The sequence below is a fragment of the Chiloscyllium plagiosum genome, chromosome 27, assembly GCF_004010195.1.
Source record: "Chiloscyllium plagiosum isolate BGI_BamShark_2017 chromosome 27, ASM401019v2, whole genome shotgun sequence".
Classification (NCBI taxonomy): domain Eukaryota; kingdom Metazoa; phylum Chordata; class Chondrichthyes; order Orectolobiformes; family Hemiscylliidae; genus Chiloscyllium; species Chiloscyllium plagiosum.
This window is the reverse complement of record NC_057736.1, coordinates 26407151-26430454: the sequence shown is the minus strand read 5'-3', so window position 1 is coordinate 26430454 and position 23304 is coordinate 26407151. Positions and strand designations below refer to the sequence as shown.

Sequence of the window (23304 nt, the reverse complement as noted above, 5' to 3'; positions counted from 1 at the left end):
GTTTTACCAGGATGTTGCCTGGTATGGTAGGAAGATCGTATGAGGGAAGGCTGAGGCACTTGGGGCTGTTTTCATTGGAGAAAAGAAGGTTTAGGGGTGACTTGATAGAGGTATACAAGATGATTAGGGGTTTAGATAGGGTTGACCATGAAAACCTTTTTCCACGTATGGAGTCAGCTATTACGAGGGGGCATAGCTTTAAATTAAGGGGTGGTAGGTATAAGACAGATGTTAGGGGTAGATTCTTTACTCAGCGAGTCGTGAGTTCATGGAATGCCCTGCCAGTAGCAGTGGTGGACTCTCCCTCTTTATGGGCATTTAAACGGGCATTGGATAGGCATATGGAGGATAGTGGGCTAGTGTAGATTAGGTGGGCTTGGATCGGCGCAACATCGAGGGCCAAAGGGCCTGTACTGCGCTGTATTTTTCTATGTTCTACCTACAGAATAGCACTGAAAAAATACTGTCTGAAGATTGATCAGGAAAATAATCAATGTTTTCCTTCCATGAATTCTCTGAAGTGGAAGTGATAATGGGAACACTAAGGACATCACTGAACAAACACTTAATTCTCTCTCCCCTGCCCATATATGGGAATAAGGCTTGTGCTGACTACCTTAATCAGGTGGCTGTTTTTCATTAAAACACAGCAACTTATGAAAATCTGATAAAGCCATAGAAGCTACTGAAATCAATCAGCAAATAATTTAACATATCAATATAAAGAGCAACAGTCAATGTTTCAGGTTGATGATCTCACTTTAAACATTATTTATATTTCAGATGTACAGACATGATGGACTGAATGGCCTCTTTCTCTGCTCAGTTTGCTGGATGTCTGGTTTACAATGCACGTGATGCCAACAGCACAGGTTCAACTCACGTACTCGCAGAGGTCACCATGAAGTTCTGTCCTGCTTTCTCAACCTCGGCTGTGGCATGACGACTCTCAGATTCTTCTCTGACCTTACCTTCACAGATGATGCCTGGTCTGAGAAGTGTTTTCAACTCTATGTGCTTAGAGGTTTATACAAATCTGGAACATGGTCCTAACACTGCCCTCAACGATGTCCACAGACACATTTTCTTTTTTGCAGGAGGTTACTGGATATTATTAAGATGAAAATATTAGTTTGACTTCTTCTAGCCCTAAAGCAAATTCTTGAAAACATTCCGCAGGTCAGGAGTATTTGCAAAAAGAATCGATGAAGTATTTTGAACATGAGTCGTTCTCAGGACTACTGGACTGTAGGTTCTGTTCAATGCCTGAATGCTTCTGAAGATTTGAGGGTTTTTTTTTTTTACGATTGTCAGTACCTACAACATTTTGCCTTTTGCCAAACTAAAATCAGCTTTCAATTATCTTCTTGTTCTGTATTTCTCAGTTCCATTGAGGAGAAAGTTAAGGTACGTGCTGCCTCTCAACTCAACTCTTGGGACAGTTTTTAAGATTTCCTTGCAGATAGAAAGAACGTTCCTACTTGCAGAACCTTTCAGAGAACACCTCTAGGACACCCGGACCAACCAACCCGTGGCTCAACACTTCAACTCCCCCTCCCACTCCACTAAGGACATGCAGGTCCTTGGATCCTCCATCGCCAGACCATAGCAACACGATGGTTGGAGGAAGAGCGCCTCATCTTTCGCCTAGGAACCCTCCAACCACAAGGGATGAACTCAGATTTCTCCAGTTTCCTCATTTCCCCTCCCCCCACCTTGTCTCAGTCAAATCCCTCGAACTCAGCACCGCCTTCCTAACCTGCAATCTTCTTCCTGACCTCTCCGCCCCCACCCCACTCCGGCCTATCTCCCTCACCTTGACCTCCTTCCACCTATCGCATTTCCAACGCCCCTCCCCCAAGTCCCTCCTCCCTACCTTTTATCTTAGCCTGCTGGACACACTTTCCTCATTCCTGAAGAAGGGCTTATGCCCGAAACGTCGATTCTCCTGCTCCTTGGATGCTGCCTGACCTGCTGCGCTTTTCCAGCAACACATTTTCAGATAGAAAGAACAAGCCCATTTATTTTTGATATATGTTCTAAGTAAGGTTAGGCGTGAACTTGGGCAGAAAATACTACTCAGTTGGATTAGGCATAGACTGCATTCACGGTTATAAAGTCTACCGAATCCTCTATGCTACTCTGACAGTTATCACAATCGATCTTTATCATGTTAGAACTCAATCACAGTATTTTATCGTACTGCTCTCCAAATTATGCATGGTGTCTTCTCTTATGCGAATATCTGTGAACAGTTATCACTTACCCGGCCACCATATTGTAAAATCGGTGCTGGCAAAACCCGGCCTGTAACCTCAGTCATGTCATCTTTCACCTTTATCCCAAATTCCTGAATGTAAGGATCAAGGTTGTAGCTGGCGTTCTTCATCTGCACATACAATGTCAATTAGCATAGAATCCCACGGCTGAAACTCTTGCAGAAATTAGAGACTTTCAAATTTGACATACATTGTTTTCTTATTTTCTCCGCCAAAAGGTGCTACATGAAAAGCAAACTGGACACTGCAAGAGTTTGAAGGCTGGGTTAATGAAGTTGACTAAATCCATTACTGGATTTAAACAGACACTTTTGAAAATGGTGAGTTTCAGAATGCTGAGGCATGATGACTAAAGGTTATTTTGCCAATCAGGAAGTGGAAGAAAATACAGTGTACCAGAGTAGAGGGTGTTAATTTGAGTCTAGTAGAGGTAGATTGGGAGATATTAACACAGTGGGAAATGCAGATCCAGTGAAACTGGCAAAGGCAAGAGTAAGAAGTGGGCCAAGGTTGGTGCAGTATGCAGACCTCCAGATAAATGAGAAAAATCTGTGAATGGTACTTTGGGAAGTCAAGAAGACAAACAGTAAAAAATTAGTTAATGCAGCCCAGAGGTGACAAGAGTGCAGATAAAAGTTTCAATAGTGACAGAAATGAGGCAGGAGTAAAGATGGGCAATATGAGAAATGAAAGCAGTCTCAGTGATAAACCAGATATAATGTGGATGTTTAGCTTAGGATCAAGCAAGACAGAAATTGAGCACCAGTGAGTTCAATTATAAATCTCTAAGCAATTTACAAGTGAGATATGCAAGTGAGATGGAATTGGGGCTATGGTTATGATGAAGACTGTAAAGAACAGTTTCGGCCAAGCTGATGTTGAGCTGGATACGATTCTACCTCATCCATTACTAGACAATCTTTTGTCTAACAAAAAAAACCATGAAGAATATAGGGAATACTTGCCATCATTATTGAAAACATGGAGATTGTCAACATGTTTTCAGACAGTGCTGCTCAGCAACTTGCACATTCCAAGGCAGAGTGCCAGGTTTAGTCATAGAGCAAAGTTTGAAAACTAGGAAAGTATCATGATACAGAATAAGGAAAGAGAATAAAAAGTTTCAGAAACAGAGAGGTTAAAAATAGTTAAAAATGCAGGTGCCAATAAAGAGCAGGCACCTATTGCAAGACATAGAACATCAATGGTGAGAAATGGTTTAGTGCTGGGAGAGTGAAGATTTTAAGTGATGATGAACATGTGAAGGTTATTTTCAGGTACAATGTAGTCTGCAAAGATTTGAAAATGAAGAGAAGAATCTTAGATCAACTTGCTCGGTACAGAGAGCCTGAGCACTTGGCAATGACATAGTGATAGAACTGTAAGGGCTTGTCCTGGACATTTTCTACAGTCATAATATATTCACTAAATATTTGTATGCACAGTTATAGCCACGGAAAGGAGATGAAGAGGAATGTTTCAAATTATCCTTTCATAACTGAAAAACTGCCAAGAAGATGGCTCAGGATGAAGCACCAGCAGATGAGTCAATAACCTGCCTTTTATAAACTATAACCAGGTTACAGCTTTTCAAACATTGTTCTCTTCACTGGGGCAGAGAAGGTTAACAAGATTGAATAGAGATTTTCAAAATTATGTTAAGAAATATAAACAATGAGAACTTGTAAACAGTGGAACAAAGGTAATAGATTCAAAATTGTTGTTGGGAGGAGGTTTGCACAAGAAATATATTCATGGAGACAATTAGTAGAATATGGGATAGGTAATCACAAGCGATTTATAGAGGTGAGACATATTTCAAATGAAAACCATTAGTTTGATCAAAGAATAAAGGAAACAGAAATGAGAACAGAATAATTAGCTTCAGTGGAACAGCAGCATCAGCATGATGGACTGACTAAATGCTCTTCTGTGTTGTAAATTCCAAATATTTTCTAAACAATCTGTTCAGACACACCTCTGAAGCAGGTGGGACTTATTATAATTCTGATTATATTAAGTAAATTAACTTCTCACTGACAACAACTAAACTGCAAAATGGAAAATGAAAACTATAGACAATTTTCCTGTAAAACAAAGAGTGGCCACACAAGTGACACTAGATATGAATTAAATGCAAGACCCAAATGAATTGTGCATCAGAAATCTATTGTCTATATGGATTTCCACTGCTCACCAGTCGACTGATCTCTTCCTGCCTGTCTGGCGCTGATCGTGCTGTTGCTTTAATCATTGTTGATGTTTGATTGTCCGTAAGTTTCTTGATGCATCGTTGTCCAGGTACTATGTTACATACCTATGAAAATGAACAAGGAATCTTAGTCCTGGCCAAGTTATATTTGTAAGTAAAAATTGGCTACTTTTTTTTTGTTTCTCATGTTCCACTAGAGTGAAACCAGTGAAATAAGGATTTTGACAACTGACAAAAAATGACGGTGTAACACTGTAAAACAGTAAAACAGAGCAAAGAATTTTACTGTCAGGGAAGGGAAATTATTCAGAAGCTTCTTTTGTATTTTTAAAATCAGCTATGTCATACACACAGGTGTTCAACAGGTTGCAGCAATGTTACAATAAACTGACAGAGCTGCAATCTTTCTGACAGTTTTTATTAAGGGATAAACATTTTAGCAGAAATGAAAGCTGTGTTAACATTTGCTCATCATACGAGAAGTGCAAGTTGCCTACCACTAGATGATGCTACTGCACTTTCCATTATCCTTCAGCATCATTGCCTTGACTCTCTACACAACTAAAGTGTGCTCTGTACTGCACCAATTGCCATTCTCATTTTAAACAACACACTTCAGATATTAAAATATATGCTGCCATTTATATTCTTATAAATGAGATTTTGCCATCAAACCTGCACCTGGTCTGCGACAGTGCCTGTTCGTCTCCCCAATTCACTCTCCAGCCCCTTTTCCCAGGTCTGTCTTTTTAAGTTTCAACCAGTTGCTGCCATTTAAAAAATACTCTCCCCTTTGGAGACTCACGTCTTTGGTCTCACCAAAAATTTCCTAACCTCTTGCTCTTTCCTATGGAGAGGCTCTCCCTTCAGCTAAACTGCAGTTACATCTCACCTCAAGTGGCAGGTAGGTGTGCTTCTGTTCCTGTCCCACCTGTAAACAGGGTAAGTGTGGGTACTTTAGCTGAAGGTTGTATTTCTGTTTGAAATATTGCGCTACTGTGCACTCCACAGTCTGTCCACTTTCCAGTTGCAAGGGGAACCTGGGAGAAAAATAACCACGTTGTGATTACCAGATGCTCACAAACATTGAAACCCCTGACTCGGCTTTTTCTCACGTATCAGAAAGGCTGAGGGCCAATGTGTTTCACTCTCAACAAAAACTTTACACCTTAGCTCAGTTTCCTTTCCATCAAGCAGAACTTGACAGCATTCAATGAGGACCATGCTAGATCCTGAAATGAATTTCACATCTCATGTCCAATTCAATACCCAAGCCTATTTATTTTAATTTTTTAACAATCCTTGCTTCTGCTTTCAGCTAAAATTCCCAATGCACTGAAGCTCTCATTCAATTTCTCTAAGCTTAACTTCTCCAGTACTCTCCTTGCTGGTCTATAATATTCCATACTACATTATCTCCCAAAAGCCTGCCATCTTATCCTGTGCTAGGTTCAGCTCTCCATTGTCGTTGGCCTTGCCAACCTCTACTGGTTCCCAGTTCCCTAATTTAAAGGTACTATGTTACATTCCTTAAAAGTGAATGAGGCATCTCAGTCCTGTGCAAGGTTTCTTTTTAAAACAAGTATAATCACCAATAAATCCAAAAACAAATTCAGAGAAATACCTGCTTAGTGATTGATGAAAATGTGAAATTCTGACTGAATTGAGTAGATGAATTTAAATAAAGCTAGTTAAGTAAATGAGGGAAGAAGTAGAAGGACAAGCTGACAGGATTAGAAGTATGAGAGAAAGTGAGGTCTGCAGATGCTGGAGATCAGAGCTGAAAATGTGTTGCTGGAAAAGCGCAGCAGGTCAGGCAGCAGCCAAGGAACAGGAGAATCGACGTTTCGGGCATAAGCCCTTCTTCAGGGCTTATGCCCGAAACGTCGATTCTCCTGTTCCTTGGATGCTGCCTGACCTGCTGCGCTTTTCCAGCAACACATTTTCAGGATTAGAAGTATAGTGAGGGGAGGCTCATTTGCAGCATAAACACTGGCAGTCACTCTTTAAGATAAACAGTATGCTTCTATGTGGTAAAATTCTACTAATAATCTCAACATTTTCACTTAAAAGACCTCAACAATCTTATCCCACCCACAAAGTCCAATTCCTACATCCCAATTTAAATCACCTGTTGAGATTTCTTTTTTTGTATCCCACCTTCCCTAAATTGGAGTCATGCACTCCCGAAACTTCTCAATTTCTCTATTTTTCTACCAGGATCACTGCAAAACTTACCACTTTTGAGAGGGTTTCAGTCACCTCTTACTCAAGTATTGCTCAGCATCCTGTAAATGAAGCGTCACAAGACAGCGTCCATAGTATAAGCATTACATAAATACGAGGTGCTGTTATTACAATTATAATTCCAAAATTTTAAGATAACTTTTACACATTTTAGTAGGCCTCAGATTGTTCAAAAAATTGAAATGGGATAGGAGTACAGTTGTATTCACTTGTTGCAAGATTTTAGATTGTTTTTTGGATCTTTACTGATTTTCATTTACGCTATTTGAAAGCAAATGAAGATCTACTTTCCACCAATGAGTACATTTCAGTTCAGAACTATGAGCACCACCACACTAGAGCCCAGAAATAAATATGTGCACCACTAAAGTCTGTTGCAAAGGTCAAGTAACCTGACTGCTTTTCACAGATATATGCATAGAATGAAACACTATAATTTCATTGCATTAAAGTATATACTAACGTCTGGTGACTGGCTGGCCGCCGGGTGACATTGCACACTCGATACTTCCTCTTCATCTGTCCGCAATGAGTCACCTCTACTTTTAAACCTGTACAAATCAGAACAAAAAGATCAAGGCCAGGAATACTGGAAGTGCCCTGATGGTTCAGCTGGTTAGAGAATGAATAAGCTGACAATCAAGATCTACATTGTATTCCCGGTTTTGAGCCAAATTAGTTGATGGCGTTGGATGCAAAAGACAAGAAATATTTTCTGAAAGTCATCCAGTGACCTATATCAGAAGTGCATGTATGATTCTGCATTGAGGATATGACTTAACATGCCAGTCAATGAAACTAATGCTCTATTCTCACACTTTGAGCATTTGATGTAGATGTCAGAAGGCAACTATGCAGTGTAAATGATCTTTTGCTCCTGAAACCCCAAAAACCCTGATTTTCCCTTGTGCTTCTGAGCATGAGCACATCTCGCAAGGAAGCTGCACAGGTCCTATGAATGACATAGTTTAGGACAGTAAATGCTTGGACAGCATTGCATTTCAGACTTGCTGTATTATATGCTGTACCTTCCGATAATATCAGGGAATGCTCTGAACAGCAGGATCAATTAGTAAACCCAATGTTAAACTAAGTACACAGTCTTCCTATTGTTGTCAAACATGCCCACAGAATAAATGGACAGAGTTAATAACAAAGGATTACCATTCTAAGTGGTTCTTAATATAAAGGGAGGGGAGGGGAACAGGAATGTGTTTGCTTGCAAAGGAGGGGGTGGTATGGGAAAATATTCCACTTTACCTGATAAACCACTCAACAGCATTTCAGACAATACACACAGCCTTTTGTTATTCGGTAATGATAATGGAGGGCTACCTGCTAACAGGAAAACCATTAACACAAAAGAAATCTCCTTTCCAGTTTAAATATTTATATTACTGCTTCTGCTTTTTCGTGAAAATGCCTGGCAATTCTGTTTATACAGCATATGAATAGTTTGTGGAATGAGAGGAATGCTATTGAACAGAAGCTGCAGATCTGTTGTGCTTTGTCCACTGAATAAAGACATACATTGGAAGACAACTTCCATTTCAGATATTGTTCTCCCATAAAACATGCTCAATAGAAGCTTCACTATTGATTATTTTGTCTTACAACCCAAATTCCTACAACACATTGAACAAAAGAAGCTGAAGACCAAGCAGCAGCAGCATTATAGAGAAGAAAAACTATCCATAAATGATCCAACTCTTTTTTTTTGGAAAGGTGGAATTTCATGCTGCAGCATTACTTTTAAACTCTCTTCATCTCTAAAATGCCTAATTGTGTGTGAATGCAACGTGTTACTTTTCAACAGGTCTATCATTACCACTTATGTACATTATTAAAAGCTGCTATGGACCAAAGAAAGAAATACCAAAAATAAGTCTACTACCAAGCACCCTTTTTTTGTTTGTACAGGGCATGTAGAATTTTGCCCATTTCAAACAACAATTTTACAAATTTATAGGTGGCCTCAAGCAGGTACTCACAGCAAGTTAGAATACTAGTTTAAACCCCATCTAACTTAAACGCGTAACCTAGACTGATGTTTCTGTGAAGTACGAACAGTGTGCTGTAGAATTGACAGGGTGTATTGCAGATGAAATTGTAGGCATGTTCCTTTGGGATGGAGTAAAGTACATTCCAGATTTACTTACATATGGAGGAGCCATAATGAACTGGCCACTGCAAATATAATATGTCAAGATTGTGAAATTCCACAATGTACCAATGATGTGACTGCAGCTAGGCTGATCTGAAAATCTGTGAATATTTTGCAGTAACCTCACAAATCTTTAAACAGCCAGAGTTAAATCACTAAATGCATAAAGTAGTGAAAAATGGGTCTTCTGACTGCTGGTTAAACAAAACCTGCAGTCTTGGGTTTGACTATTCATTAGCTGCAGGTTACTGGGTGAATGGGAGACAAAGCTATAAGAACTGGCAGCCAAAGTTCTAAGCCCATAGTTCTAACTCAATATTCCAGTCCAATACTGGAGGGTGTGCTGCACTGCCACCTTTCACCAGAGAAGTACCATAGAATCCCTACAGTGTTGAAACAGACCATTTGTCCAAACAAGTCCACACCGACCTTCCGAAGAGTATCCAACCCAGGCCCATTGCCCTACCCTAAATTTCTCATGACTAATACACCTAACCTACGCATCCCTGAACACTATGGGAAATTTAGCATGGCTAACTCACCTAACCTACACATATTTGGACTGTGAGAGGAAACCGGAGCACCAGGAGGAAGTCCACACAGACAAGGGAGAATGGGCAAACTCTACGCAGACAGTCACCCGAGGCTGGGATCAAACCCGGGTCCCTGGTGCTGTGAGGCAGCAGTGCTAACCACTGACCCACATTCATCCAAAGTCCTACCTAGTGGCTCAAGTGAATGTAGAAGACCCCATGAGCCAATTCAAAGAGGAGAGTCCTCCAGTATCCTGGCCAAAATACATCTCTCAAACCACATCAATTAAAGAAATGAAACAAGAACAGGAATTACTGGAGAAACTCAGCAGGTCTGGCAGTTTCTGTGGAGAGAATGCAGAGTTAAAGAAAGGTCACTGGACTTGAAACATAAACTCTGCTTCTTCTCCACAGATGCAGCCAGACCTAGAACAATGGTGTTATGCAGCATGGAAACAGACCCTTCAGTCCAACTCATCTTTGCTGACCAGGTATCTCAAACTGAATTAATCACATTTGCCTGCAATTAGCTCATATCCCTCTAAACTCTTCCTATTCATATACCCATCCAGATGCCTTTTAAATGTTGTAATTGTACCAGCCTCTACCACTTCCTCTGGCGGTTCATTCCATACACACACCACCCTCTGTGTGAACAAGTTACCCCTGAGGTCCTTTTTAAATCTTTCCCCTCTCATCTTAAACCAATACCCTTTACATTTGGACTCCCCCACTCTAGGAAAAGGACATCGGCTATTCATTCCATCCATGCCCATTATTTTATAAAGCTCCATAAGATCGGACCTCAGCTTCTGACACTCCAGGAAAAAAGCACTGGCCTATTCAGGCTTTCCCTATAACTCAAACCCTCCAGCCCCAGCAACATCCTTGTAAATTTTCTCTGCATCCTCTTAAGTTTAACGACATCCTTCCTATAAAGGGGTGACCAAAATTGTATACAGTATTCTAAAAATGGTCTGACCAATGTCCATACAGATGCAATATGACATCTCAACACCTCTACTCAATGCACTGACCAATGAAGGCAAGTGTGTCAAATACCTTCTTCACCACCCTTTGGGCAAAAGCCCTTCATCAGGAATAGAGGCGGGAAGCCTCCAGGGTAGACATCCTTCCCATAGAAGGGTGACCACAATTGTATGCAGATTTATCTCTCCACCCTGGAAGCATCCTGCCTCTATTCCTGATGAAGGGCTTTTGCCCGAAACGTCGATTTCCCTGCTCCCCTGAATGCTGCCTGGCCTGCTGTGCTTTTCCAGCACCACTCTGATCTAAACTCTGGTTTCCAGCATCTGCAGTCCTTACTTTTGCCTTCTTCATCGCCCTGTCTACCTGCGATTCCACTTTCAGGAACTATGCACCCACACCCCAAGGTTTCATTGTTTGACAACGCTCTCCACAGCTCTACCATTAAGGGTACAAGTCCTGCCCTGATTTGCCTTACCAAAATGCAAAATTTAAATTAAACTCCATCTGCCACTTCTCAGCCCAATTGATCAAGATCCTGTTGCCCAATCATCTTTATTGGCCATTATACCACCCACTCTGACATCATCTGCAAACTTACTAACCATATCTCCTTTATTCACATGACAAAAAGCAGTAGACCCAGCACTGATTCTTGTGGCACACCGTTGGGCACAGGTCTCCAGTCTGAAAAGCAATCCTCTACCACCACCCTCTCTCTCCTACCTTCCAGCCAAATTTGTATCTAACTGGCTCGCTCACCCTGCATCCCATTGTAATCTAACCTTACTAACCAGTCTGCTATGCGGAATCTTGTCGAACATCTTGAAGTACATTCAGACAAAGTTTATGCTGCCTTCATCAACCTTCATCACTTCAAAAAAAAGCTCAATTAAGTGATACACGATTTCCCATGCATAATGCCATGCTGACTATTCCTAATCAGTGCTTGCCCTTCCAAATGCATGTAAATCTTATCCCTCAGAATGCCCTTGAACACCTTACCCACCACTGATGTCAGGCTCACCAGTCTATAGTTCCCTCGCTTTTCCTTACAGCCTTTCGTAAATAAAGGCATATTAGCCAACCTCCAGTCTTCCGGCACCTCACCCATGGCTGTCGATCATACAAATATCTCAGCAAGGGGCCCAATAATCTCTTCCCTAGCTTCCCACAAAATTCTAAACCTCACTAACCAGTGTACCATGCAGGACCTTGTTGAAGGACTAGTGTCTCCAACAATTTCTGTTTTTCTTCTGAATCTTCAGCATCCACAGTTATTTATTTAATTGATCAAACATAAAAAATGTGGTAGTCCTTTAATTTGCTGCTTGTAGGATCTTTCACTGTATGCATTGGTTTTCACAATGTGCATTACAAGAGTGACTGCATGTAAGAAAAATCCATTCATTGCAAAATATTGACGTTGAATGAATGCAAGATTACTGTGAAAGCATCTACATGGAGAAAACACAGTTGTTCAGGTGTCTGGGCAAGCATTTCCTCCGCAGCAAATACTTATAATAATAGCGTTTCTGGTCATTTATCACAGTTTGTGTGCCTTGCTGCATGCAATTAGCTGTGTTTACTTATAAAATATTGACCAAATGTCAAGAACGCCAAAACAAAAAGTCAAATGATGAAACCTACCTTTAATTTCTTTCGTAAAACGCACTCTTTGAGAATCAGTAAGAGGCTTTGGCTGCTCATCAATGTTCCGTATGTCAAGGACTTCACACATAAATTCAATTACAGGCTGAGCTTTGTAGAAAGCTGTTGCTGATACTAAAATAAGGTAAAAGTAGATCATAGTCAATTACTATTACTCATAACTAACAAGTACAACATGTAAGATTAAAATTGTTGTTCAAGAGTGACTGGCAAAAAACTTAACAAAAATGATAAAAGGTGAAAAGTAACTTTAAAAGAAACACCACAGCAATCCTAAGCACGCTTTACAGCTTGCAATAAGACAGCATCTTTAACATAGGGAAACTTCATAAAAGGGGCTACATAAATGCAAGCTGACATTTACTTAGGAAAGGAATACAACCATTTGATAACAACAGGGGACCCGTTTTCACTTCATAGTGCTTGTACTTGCAGCTTTAACAAACAACTTTCAACCATATCAGAATGTGCACATAAGGATATAAAACAGCATCATGACAAATGCAATACAATAAGTCACTATTTGCATCATTTCAAAAGGTTTTTGCTACAAAAAGACTGGTGGGCAGTCACGTGCCTTCAGTCACGACAGGACCCATGAAGAGGAGGAAAAGAGAGCATACATATCTAAAGAGACCTAATGAGACAGTGAGAGGTTGGTTTTAGCGCAGATGGTTTGCACTCAAACAGAACTGCAGCTCAGTTGTTTGCAGAGTGTTTTCCTGGTGCTTTGGGAAGGGTTTAAAAAGAATTGGCAGCAATCTGAGAACCAGGAGAGAGACAGCACTAGGATAGCAAATAAGTAGTTAATAGGTGGGTTCAGAGTAAGGGAAAAAATAATAAAGTCTAAATCAGTATTACTGTGTATTTGTATGTATGAAGACCATGGTTATTGTGAAGATTAGATTACATTACAGTGTGGAAACAGGCCCTTCAGCCCAACAAGTCCACACCGACCCGCCGAAGCGCAACCCACCCATACCCCTACATTTACCCCTTAACCTATCAGTACGGGCAATTTAGTATGGCCAATTCACCTGACCTGCACATCTTTGTGACTGTGGGAGGAAACCGGAGCACCCGGAGGAAACCCACGCAGACATGGGGAGAACGTGCAAACTCCACACAGTCAGTCACCTGAGGCGGGAATTGAACCCGGGTCTCTGGCACTATGTGGCAGCAGTGCTAACCACTGGGCCACCGTGCCGCCCACACGGGCCATCTTTGGATGGCCATCTTTGGATGGAGCAATGAGTGTGCAATCACAGGAACACAATGCGCAGTGAGACATCATTGCCCAGTTATAGAGCAGCAACAGCTGGCACAAAGATGCTGCTGCCAGTACAATCAGCTGAAACAAAACATTACACGCTTCAGAGGGATATTAGCTAATCAAAGCTTCCTTGACTTCTGAACAGTCACTTTCTCCCGCAGGGGTTAAAACTGATGGAACGAGGGACTAAGCAGCACCCCATCCTGGAGTGAAATTGATGTAAGGAGCTGGGGAAAATAACCGAGGAGCATGGGTATTGGGTATCGCTTCTAAAAACTAACATGAACTAAAGGTGTGGAAATCTGTTCATGCAATAATGCTGACAAATCCTGACAGAGAAATGTGAACTGGATGTATGTGCACAGCCACATCCTAACGTCTGACATAGCCTGATGTCACTAACAGACAAGTTAGCATTTCGAGTAATTACTCCAATATGTGAATGCACAAATATACTCAACTAGACTGACGAATTTTAGGCAGGGACTGCCATATAGAAATATGATGGTGTAGCTAAAACAGAGATCTGACTCGAAGAAGAGCAGGACTGGTTGTTAAATATTTCTGGAGACAAAGTGTGCAAGAAAGATAGGCAAGAATTAAAATGAGGTGGGAGAGTAGTATTGATTAAGTGCAGCATTACAGTGGGCGGGGTGGGGGGGGCAATGACTGAAGTGATTTGGCTAAAGCCAAGGGACAAAGAAAAAGGCATTTCTCAATGTAGTCTATTGGCCACCAAATAGTGGTAAGGATGAGAAAAATTTGAGATGTTCAAAAATTATACAGTAACTATTATGGGGAATATTTGAATAGACTGGAGTAGTTGGAGGGTAAAGGGGACAGAGAAGCAAAATTTCTTAGGGTGCATTCAGGATAATTTGCTTCAGCAATGTTTGCTGTCCCAAGTTCTCGGGAATGAGGTGGGCCAGGTTGAACAAGCGTTCATTGAACCATAAAGTTTACAGTGACACCTATGAAAAGGACAGTAACTGACAGCACAAAACAGTTTTCTCTTCACAGCTGTTTTAAATGTGAAAGCAATGAATGTTAATGCAGCTATCATAACAAACTGATACTTTTATGTTAATTTTTGCCTGCAGAGCAACTAAAAGGACCATTTTTAAAAAATCCTAATTTTGCCAGTTGCTTTCTATAATGTAACTGATTGCAAAGCAGCCTTCCTTTCATTTAAAAAAAACCTTTTGCCAGAGTATACTTGCACAGATGGTCCCATGTTCATTGTCTAATGTGGCCATATTTTTTATGCCCGAGCCGGTGTAATTTATTCATTCTCAGGATGTGCACGATAATTTTTTTTTAAAACAGACAATCTTGACCTTCAATAACAGGTAAAAGGACAATTAATCAATTTAACTGTTCAACAGAAAATACACTACCATCAATGTTCAACATCATTTTCCACATGGCAGGTCGGACAGACTGATGGAAACCAAACCAGACTTCTCTCCCTCCACCCAGTGGGTGGTAGTAACCCTCAGGTGGAGAGAAGAAAGATCGACCAACAGGGGTGTACCTGAAATTAAAGAATGGGTTATTGATCTGATTAGTACTTTTTCCTCACATTTCATACAATTAGGGATGGAGAATGAGGTCAGATAATGACTTTATCACATTTTCGTACAATCTGACTGGGAAAGCCCACACAACTGATTCCTAATTATGCTTATTCACAGCTATATGCTATTTCAGTTGTGTAGATATGAATGTTTGAAAGCAGTTTTTAGCACTGTCACCTCATGAAAGTTAATAGGAAGACAACTTTGTAGTCAGTGTCAGAAACGGACAATAAATGTAAATTAAGGGGAAACTGATTAGCTAACCTCACCCAAGTTTGGTTGCAGATAATCTGGCATTTAACCACAGGTAAAATTGCAAGATTGTAACAAAAAATAACTTCACATTTTTGTTCTAGAATAAAACTTTGTCTTTGCCAGATTAACTTCCATAATATGTTAATCAATCGGTTTCACTCAATCTTACTACAGAAACTATTTGGCATTGAAGCAAAATTCTATATGGCCTTCAAACAAAGTTTGCTGAATTTCATTTTTGAATGAGTAGGAAGGAACATTTCAAAGCTGAACCAGAAGACACTTATATCAAACTGACAACTACTCTGTTAAAATGATAATTGCAGGAAAATACTAGATGCACCCAAAAGTAACAGAAACAATAATGTAACATTGGAGTCAGAAGGGCACTTTTAACAAATCTACTATCCTAAAGGCATAAGCTCAATGCTTGTTTGCCTTGTCCCCGGGAAGGGCAAAGAACAGGCTTGCTGAATTCTACGAAGAATCCCTACAGTGTGAAACAGGTCCTTCAGCCCACCAAGTCCACACTGACCATCCGAAGAGTAACCCACCCAGACCCACTCCCCTACCCTATTATCCTATATTTACCCGTGACTAATACACCTAACCTACACATCCCTGAACACTACGGGCAATTTAGCACGGGCAATTCACCTAACCTGCACATCTTTGGATTGTGAGAAGAAACCGGAGCACTTGGAGGAAACCCACGCAGACATGGGGACTATATGCAAACTCCACAGACAGTCGCCCGAGGCTGGAATCGAACCCGGGTCCCCTACGCTGTGAGGCAGCAGTGCTAACCACCGTGCCTCCCCAACAGGTATGACTACAAAGGAATCCTCTACTTTCCATCACCAAGATGATATTTGCCCAAGTCCTTGCGAGGCACTTTCTTTCCAGTTTCTGAGGAAATCCTTCCTGAAAGCTAGTGTGGCTTCTGACCAAACTGTGGAACTATGTGTATGATTTTCACAGCCTGACAACTCCAAGAGCAATGCCAGGAACACCAGCAACCACTCCACAGAGCATTTATTGATCTGACCAAGGTTTCTAACACAGTCAATCGGGAACTGCTGTGGAAGATCCTGTCAAAGGCCGCCTGTTTAGCGAAACTTGATCAACATTCTCCATCTCCTCCAAGACAAGATGTCGGCAATGGTCCTCACTGATGGTAATAATGACAGAATCCTTTGAGGTCAAGCAGGGATGTCATCATCCCCACCCATTACTCCATCTTTATCATCACTATTCACCTTGTCAAGTACAGTGGTTTGACATTATTTACAGAAGGGTGGAAACCTTGTCAAACCCAACTGGCTGTAATCCAAGAAAACGACATTGACTTGTGGAACTTCAGTAGGCAGATGACAATGCAATTTCTGCTCTCTCAAAAGAGAAATGTTCAAGTCTCATTTAATGCCTTCACGGAAGCATACTGTCAAATTGGTCACAGTTTCAACATCAAGATGACTCAAATCCTTTAGCAGCCCATCTGAGGTCAAGTTCCAGTCCATCCCTCCGTGGAGAAATCATCCCAAAATATGGAACATTTCCTCTGCTGGGGAAGCTCCTTATCATCCAAGGTTGACATCAATGCGAAAATTCAATATCAAATCCAATCTGTGAGCGCTGCTTTCAGATGCCTAAGTATCACAATCTTTGACAACCATGACATCTGTGCTGATACCAAGATCCCTGTGTATAAGACAGTCACACTTCTGACTCTTCTTTTTGGTTCTGAAACTTGGACTACGTACAGAGACCACCTCAAGACCCTTCAGAAGTACCATCAATGAGAAGGATTTGTTACATCAGCGGAGAGGACAGGCACACTAACACTAGCATTCTTGGAGCAGCTAATACCACCAGCATCATGATCACGATCATTCAAAACCAACTCCGCTGGGTCAGCCACATGCTTAGCATTCACAAGTTCCGACTGCCAAAGTAAACTGTCTTCATCCAACTCAAGGAAGACTCGAAAAAGGAAAATGCTTCAAAACCTCTGAGGGCTTCCTGCAAAAAAAGTGCAATATCGATGCCAACGCACTGAGATCTTCATGCAGAAGAAATTGACTTTGAGGAAACTCCTATGTGAAGTGACAATTGTTCAAGAAAATCCTTCAGCAAGAAGTAGTCTGGAATGGAACCAGAGCAAGGAATGTCATTATCTGAAGGCCAAGGTCCAATTCCACCTCCCGGACACACCTGCCAAATGTGCGGTCAGATTTGCGGCTCGAGGATTAGGTTTATCAGCCATGCAAGGATCCACAGAACTCCTAGATGGACGGTGATTGCTGACAACAATGAGTTATTTGAATCACTCAGTAGATTTTTTTCTTAAATGACATTTCAAGTTATCTGGCAAGTTATCTGTTTACACTGAAGCAAAGTTTCAATTCTTTTTCAACCTTTGTATCTTCATCAAAAGGAGGAGAAATTTATTTGATCTTATCTTCAATCTATCTGCAGCAGGTATGTTTGACCATTAATACCATCGATAGGAGTGACTACTACACAGTTGCCAAGAAAGTGAAGTTCACATTGAAGATATGTGTCGCACTATCATTGTGCTAAATAGGACAAACCTCAAAGAGGTCAGCAACACAAAACTGGGCAACCATACGGGCTGTTGACCATCAGTAGAATTATATTCAACCACTATCTCTAACCTCATGGTCTGGCATATTCGTCACTCTATTACCATCAAACCAGGAAATCAATCCTAGTTCGATGAAGAATGCAGTGGGCATTCCAGGAGCATCATGTAATCCAGACTTTAACACAGAACTACTTGCATACCAACAGCCGAAGCTGGATGCAATAAACTGAGCAGAGTGATTCCACAATCAAAGGATCAATTCTAAGCTCTGAAATCCTGCCTCAGCCAGTCATGAATCATGTTGGACAATTAAACAACTAAAAGGAGAGAAATATCTTTAATGATGGGAGAGCCCGACATATCAGTGCAAAAGATGAGGTTGAAGAATTTGCATTTACCTTCAGGCAGAAGTGGCAAGTGGATGATCTATTTCTGCCTCTTCCCAAGTTTCCAGTGTCAAATACAAGTTTTCATCCAATATGATTCAATTCACATGATATCAACAAACAGCTAAAGACATTGGATGCTGCAAAGGCTATGGGCCCTGACAATATTCTGGAAGTAGTACTGAAGACGTGCTCCAGAAATAGCCATGCCTTTACCCAACCTGTTTCAGTACAGCTAAACAGAGAAATGTACTTGGCTTGGCAATGGGGAAAAATGGTGCCACTTATCCAGAATCTGGTTTCCAGCATCTGCAGTCATTGTTTTTACCCCAATGGGGAAAATTGTCCACCTTTGCCTTGTTCACAAAAAATGGTTAAATTATACTTGGTCAATTATCATCCATTATTCTACCCTCAAAGTGATGGAAGGGGTCATCAATAGTGGTATCAAGCAGCACATGAATATCCTGCTCACTGCCAATCAGTTTGGGTTCTACCAACCACTTAGCTCCTGACCTCACTAATGGCCATGAAACAAACATGGAGAAAAAAAAAGAGCTGAATTCTACAGATGAGATGGGAGAGACCAGCCTTGATATCAAAGCACCATTTGATTTATGTATCAAGGAGTCCAAGCAGAACTGCAGTCTGTGGAAATTGTGGGAAAGGTCTTCACTAGTTGGAGTCATATCTAACACAAAAGGAAGATGGCTGTGATTTTGGAGGTCCAGAGGTCACTGCAGGATAGTGCCTTACGCACAATGATCTCCCCTCCAACATAAGGTCAGAAGGACGCACTGATAAATGCACATTTCACTATTCACAGGTTCCTACTGTTATCAGAAACAGTTTTTACCTAAACTGTTTACAGCCATCATAATATTGAGCATTTTTATCAAAATCCCTCCCAAAACTTCTCTTTTTGCCTTAACGAATGTAAAATCAAATCTAAAATATTAAACCAAATATTCAAGCTTTGACTGTTACATATACTTCTTCTGATAAATCAACAGGAAGTTAAATTACCTCATTGATGCCAGGTGCCTCATAGCTACATCCAGGGCTTGAACAGAGTCTAAAGGAACCTGAATTCGACCACTGACGAGGGCTTCATGTAGCAATCTCCAACTCACCACTGCCAACCATTTAATTGAAACTTTAAAAATGCGATCTTTTCCTTCACCTGGTATGGTCACCTCAAAGTCAACCTTAGATTTAAAAAAACAAATAAATGAGACTTAATGGGAAGATTATTCAATCTGGGCAATTTCACAAGGCAAACTAAAAATAATTGACCATCCAGACCAGCAAATTTCATGGATTACAATAACTATCAATTTTAAATACTGGTCTGTCAAACAACTTCCTTGTACTACTTTTCACCTTTAGGGAAGGAAATGAATGACGCATAGTTTTTTTTGGCCTCAATGATTTTCCAAACTTGATTTTAAATAATGCACAAAAAATTGAGAAGTGTGAACTAAAACTAGCTTTGTAAAACTGCTTACTTACTTAACAATTAAAATATTCAGACACACAAAACTGGCACAGGATGTTTAGTGGGGTGGAAGAGGGGACACCTCATTGAAAACTCTCAGTATACTGGGTTGTGTCATTTAGATTTACAATGGAAATATCATGTGACTCACTAACAACAGTCCTCAGAGTAAAACTGTTGCTAGATTAAGTGATCATATACATCCATTATAACACTTTCATTACTTTAACACAAGAAAATGCCCCACAACATTGTACAATTTGAACTCCATAAAATCTGGAATTAAAAATCTAATGATGACCATGAATCCACCGCCGAATGTAGGAAAAACTGCTCTGGTTAAATGTCCTTTAGGAAAGGAAATCTGCTGACCTGGCCTACATGTGACTCCAGAACCATAGCAATGTGGTTGACTCTACACAGGCCTAACCAGTAATCCTCCTCATCTCATGAAGGAATTTAAAAAAAACATAATCCAACTAAGATTGAAAGGACCAAATGAAATACAGGGTAGGAAATTAACAGCTTGTTAAACAGAAATTAGGATTTGGGTAGGTAAAACATTGTAGGCAATAATGTGATGAAGGCTGAGGGTGGCCATTCAATGTATGCAGAATTTGTGGTAACCTGAATGCTAGGCAGGTGCTACATGCAAAGACTTGACACAAGAATGAGAATTTTAAGTGAAGGCATGGGTGGACAGAGAGCCAATGTATGGCAGAAGTAATAAGCGAGCAGGACTTTGTGCAAGTCAGACTTGGGATGATCTCAAGCCCAAGAAGTTAGAAGATGGGAGGCCAAATGGGATTGCATCAAAATAGATAAATCTGGTGGTAACAAAAACAGTGGTTGAGGGTTATGAGAATGAGCAGAAAAGCAGAGATAATCAATGTTAAACGAGTGCAAGTAAGCAATCTTTACAGAAGAAAATATACTGATATTGATAGTTTAATAGATTCTTGGTAAAGCAAGAGGGTGAAAGATAATCAGGGGTAGGCAGAATTTGGATTTGAGGTTTAGATCAGCCATAATCTTATCAAATTGCCCCACTCCTTCTCTTTGTATGTACCTTTATATTGCTAAACCACCTCATCACAGGTAAATTTGTTAACCGTACAAAGTCTGAAGAAAGAACACCATGAGAACTACAACAATAATACCACATGTTTCACACAGGCGAATGATGAATATTGGAGCAGTAGAGTGAACTTGAGCTCATTATTTTCACAACACAACTAGCAGTTTCAACCTAGAGTGTAATCTATGACTAGATCAGCTCAGTAAAAAATAGGAATCAAACATGTGCCCCTCTGATTTTTATATCTCAACTCTACACAAAGCAACTTTGAGACTTAATTTCACAGACTGAAAAGAAATAGAGCTCCCATTTTTGGGTTAGGATGAAAGGATTTATCCTCTTTCCAGCAAGAGATTATCAATAATTTTTCATACCCGATCCTGGCCAATTGGCAGTAGTGTTGCTGTATAAATATTCTTTTTCCCATCATACACTGGCTTTCTGTCTCCAAAGATCTGAGGTTTGAAATGTTGAACCATGTACTCCACCACTTCCCTGCAAAACAGACATGTTGAGTAGATTCAAAAAGTCTTTTAATTTTAGGTCAATTTTATGGAGAAGAAAATGATATGTGTGCTTTTATTGCATCTCAATTTAAAAGACAAACAGTTAAAACGTATTAATTGGAAGCATAAGCAGCAACTGATTTTTGTCGTAGAGACTACAAGAATTCACAGGGAAATTACATTTAGGTCTGGATGGAGGAGTGAGGGGTGGACCTGTGACTTGTCCACACCGTTTCTGGGGTTTTAAAACATGTATGCCTTATGAAATCATATGAAGACATCCTATTTGTGAAATGTGAGATAACACCACATGTGGAATAATAGCAAAGGGATCACTGAAAGTTTTATCCTCTCTATTAATCAGGAAAATGACAGCTTCGTAAGGCATAGGTAGACTCAGATACAATAAAGTTCAAAATTGTTTGAATTTGGGATTCTTAGATTAAATTTTCAAATTTTATCTAATTGGAGTTCTGTTATTTCCTCCAACCTGGACCTTTGGACTGTTCATTTTAATTACCCTACCAAAGTCTGTGCCTTCAATTGCCTGGGCCTGTAACTCCAGGATTCTCTCTCTGCCACTCTACACTGGATATTCTTTAAAAGGTTTTAGACATTTGCTATATCCTTATGGGACATAGAGTCAAATTTTTGTTTGATACAGAACCATTGGATGTTTGATATAATGTTTAAAAGGGAAATATAAAAAGGAAAACAAAGAGTCTCTCCAAATCAGTGACTTTAATTCAGCACGTCATTAAGCAGGTAACTGCAAACCTTGTGATGTTAACAGAAAAGTGTTTATATTGTTTTGGTTTATGACAGGTACAGTAAACAAAGGTCATAAGCCTTGTTTTCGCTTCAGAAGAATCTAGTATCGAAAAGGATTTTTTAAAAAATTCAATTCAAAAAACATCAGGGTGGAGTTCAAAAACACATTTAGTATCTCTTCTAGGAGGAATTCAAGGCAGTTAAGAGAACTGGTCACCTCAGCAGAAAAGTTTAACTTGACTAAATCTTCCAAGCCAGGAGAATTTGGTCAGAAATCTGCAACTTATTAGAACTGAGAAAATTTAGGGTCTCAAATTAGTGAAAGGCTCATGTTGATAGACTTGGAAATGATTCACTGAGTAAAGTACCATGAAGGAGCTAGTTAAGTAGAGTCGTAGAGATGTACAGCATGGAAATAGACCCTTCGGTCCAACCCGTCCATGCCGACCAGATATCCCAATCCAATCTAGTCCCACCTGCCAGCACCCGGCCCATAACCCTCCAAACCCTTCCTATTCATATCCCCATCCAAATGCCTCTTAAATGTTGCAATTGTACCAGCCTCCACCACTTCCTCTGGCAGCTCATTCCACACACTAACCACCTTCTGCGTGAAAAAGTTGCCCGTCAGGTCTCTTTTATATCTTTCCCTTCTCACCCTAAACCTATGCCCTCTGGTTCTGGACTCCCCGACCCCAGGGAAAAGACCTCGTCTATGTATCCTATCCATGCCCCTCAATTTTATAAACCTCTATAAAGGTCACCCCTCAGCCTCCGACGCTCCAGGGAAAACAGCCTCAGCCTGTTCAGTTTCTCCTTATAGCTCAACTCCTCCAACCCTGGCAACATCCTTGTAAATCTTTTTTTAACCCTTTCAAGTTTCTGATAGGAAGGAGACCAGAATTGCACTCAATATTCCAACAGTGGCCTAACCAATGTCTTGTACAGCCATAACATGACCTCCCAACTCCTGTACTCAACACTCTGACCAATAAAGGAAAGCATACCAAATGCCTTCTTCACTATCCTATCTACCTGTGACTCCACTTTCAAGGAGCTATGAACCTGCACGCCAAGGTGTCTTTGTTCAGCAACACTCCCTAGGACCTTACCATTAAGTGTATAAGTCCTGCTAAGATTTGCCCCAAAATGCAGCACCTCGCATTTATCCGAATTGAACTCCACCTGCCACTTCTCAGCCAGTTAGGCCATCTGATCAAGATCCTGTTGTAATCTAAGGTAACCTTCTTCACTGTCCA

General features: G+C 40.5%; 1 protein-coding gene and 1 long non-coding RNA gene across 4 annotated transcripts in view; one reads left to right on the top strand and one right to left on the bottom strand.

Annotated features, from left to right (window-relative positions):
• Window positions 1-2708, top strand: part of LOC122563676 — a 70627-nt gene extending 67919 nt beyond the window's left edge. The window contains exons 2-3 of one of the 2 annotated variants that reach the window (XR_006315693.1): window positions 784-1407; window positions 2498-2708. This is a non-coding gene — a long non-coding RNA (uncharacterized LOC122563676). Of the gene's footprint in view, window positions 1-783; window positions 1568-2497 lie in introns of those variants that run through there. The other variant, XR_006315692.1, reaches the window with a different exon arrangement.
• Window positions 1-23304, bottom strand: part of LOC122563675 (protein argonaute-1) — a 115061-nt gene that overhangs the window by 52825 nt on the left and 38932 nt on the right. For both annotated transcript variants that reach the window (XM_043717728.1, XM_043717729.1), the window contains exons 3-10: window positions 21143-21263; window positions 19219-19400; window positions 14764-14900; window positions 12073-12207; window positions 7202-7289; window positions 5384-5531; window positions 4477-4596; window positions 2267-2389 (exon numbers count right to left, since the gene is read on the bottom strand). In XM_043717728.1, coding sequence (XP_043573663.1) covers window positions 2267-2389; window positions 4477-4596; window positions 5384-5531; window positions 7202-7289; window positions 12073-12207; window positions 14764-14900; window positions 19219-19400; window positions 21143-21263 — 1054 coding nt within the window. The remainder of the gene's footprint in view (window positions 1-2266; window positions 2390-4476; window positions 4597-5383; window positions 5532-7201; window positions 7290-12072; window positions 12208-14763; window positions 14901-19218; window positions 19401-21142; window positions 21264-23304) is intronic.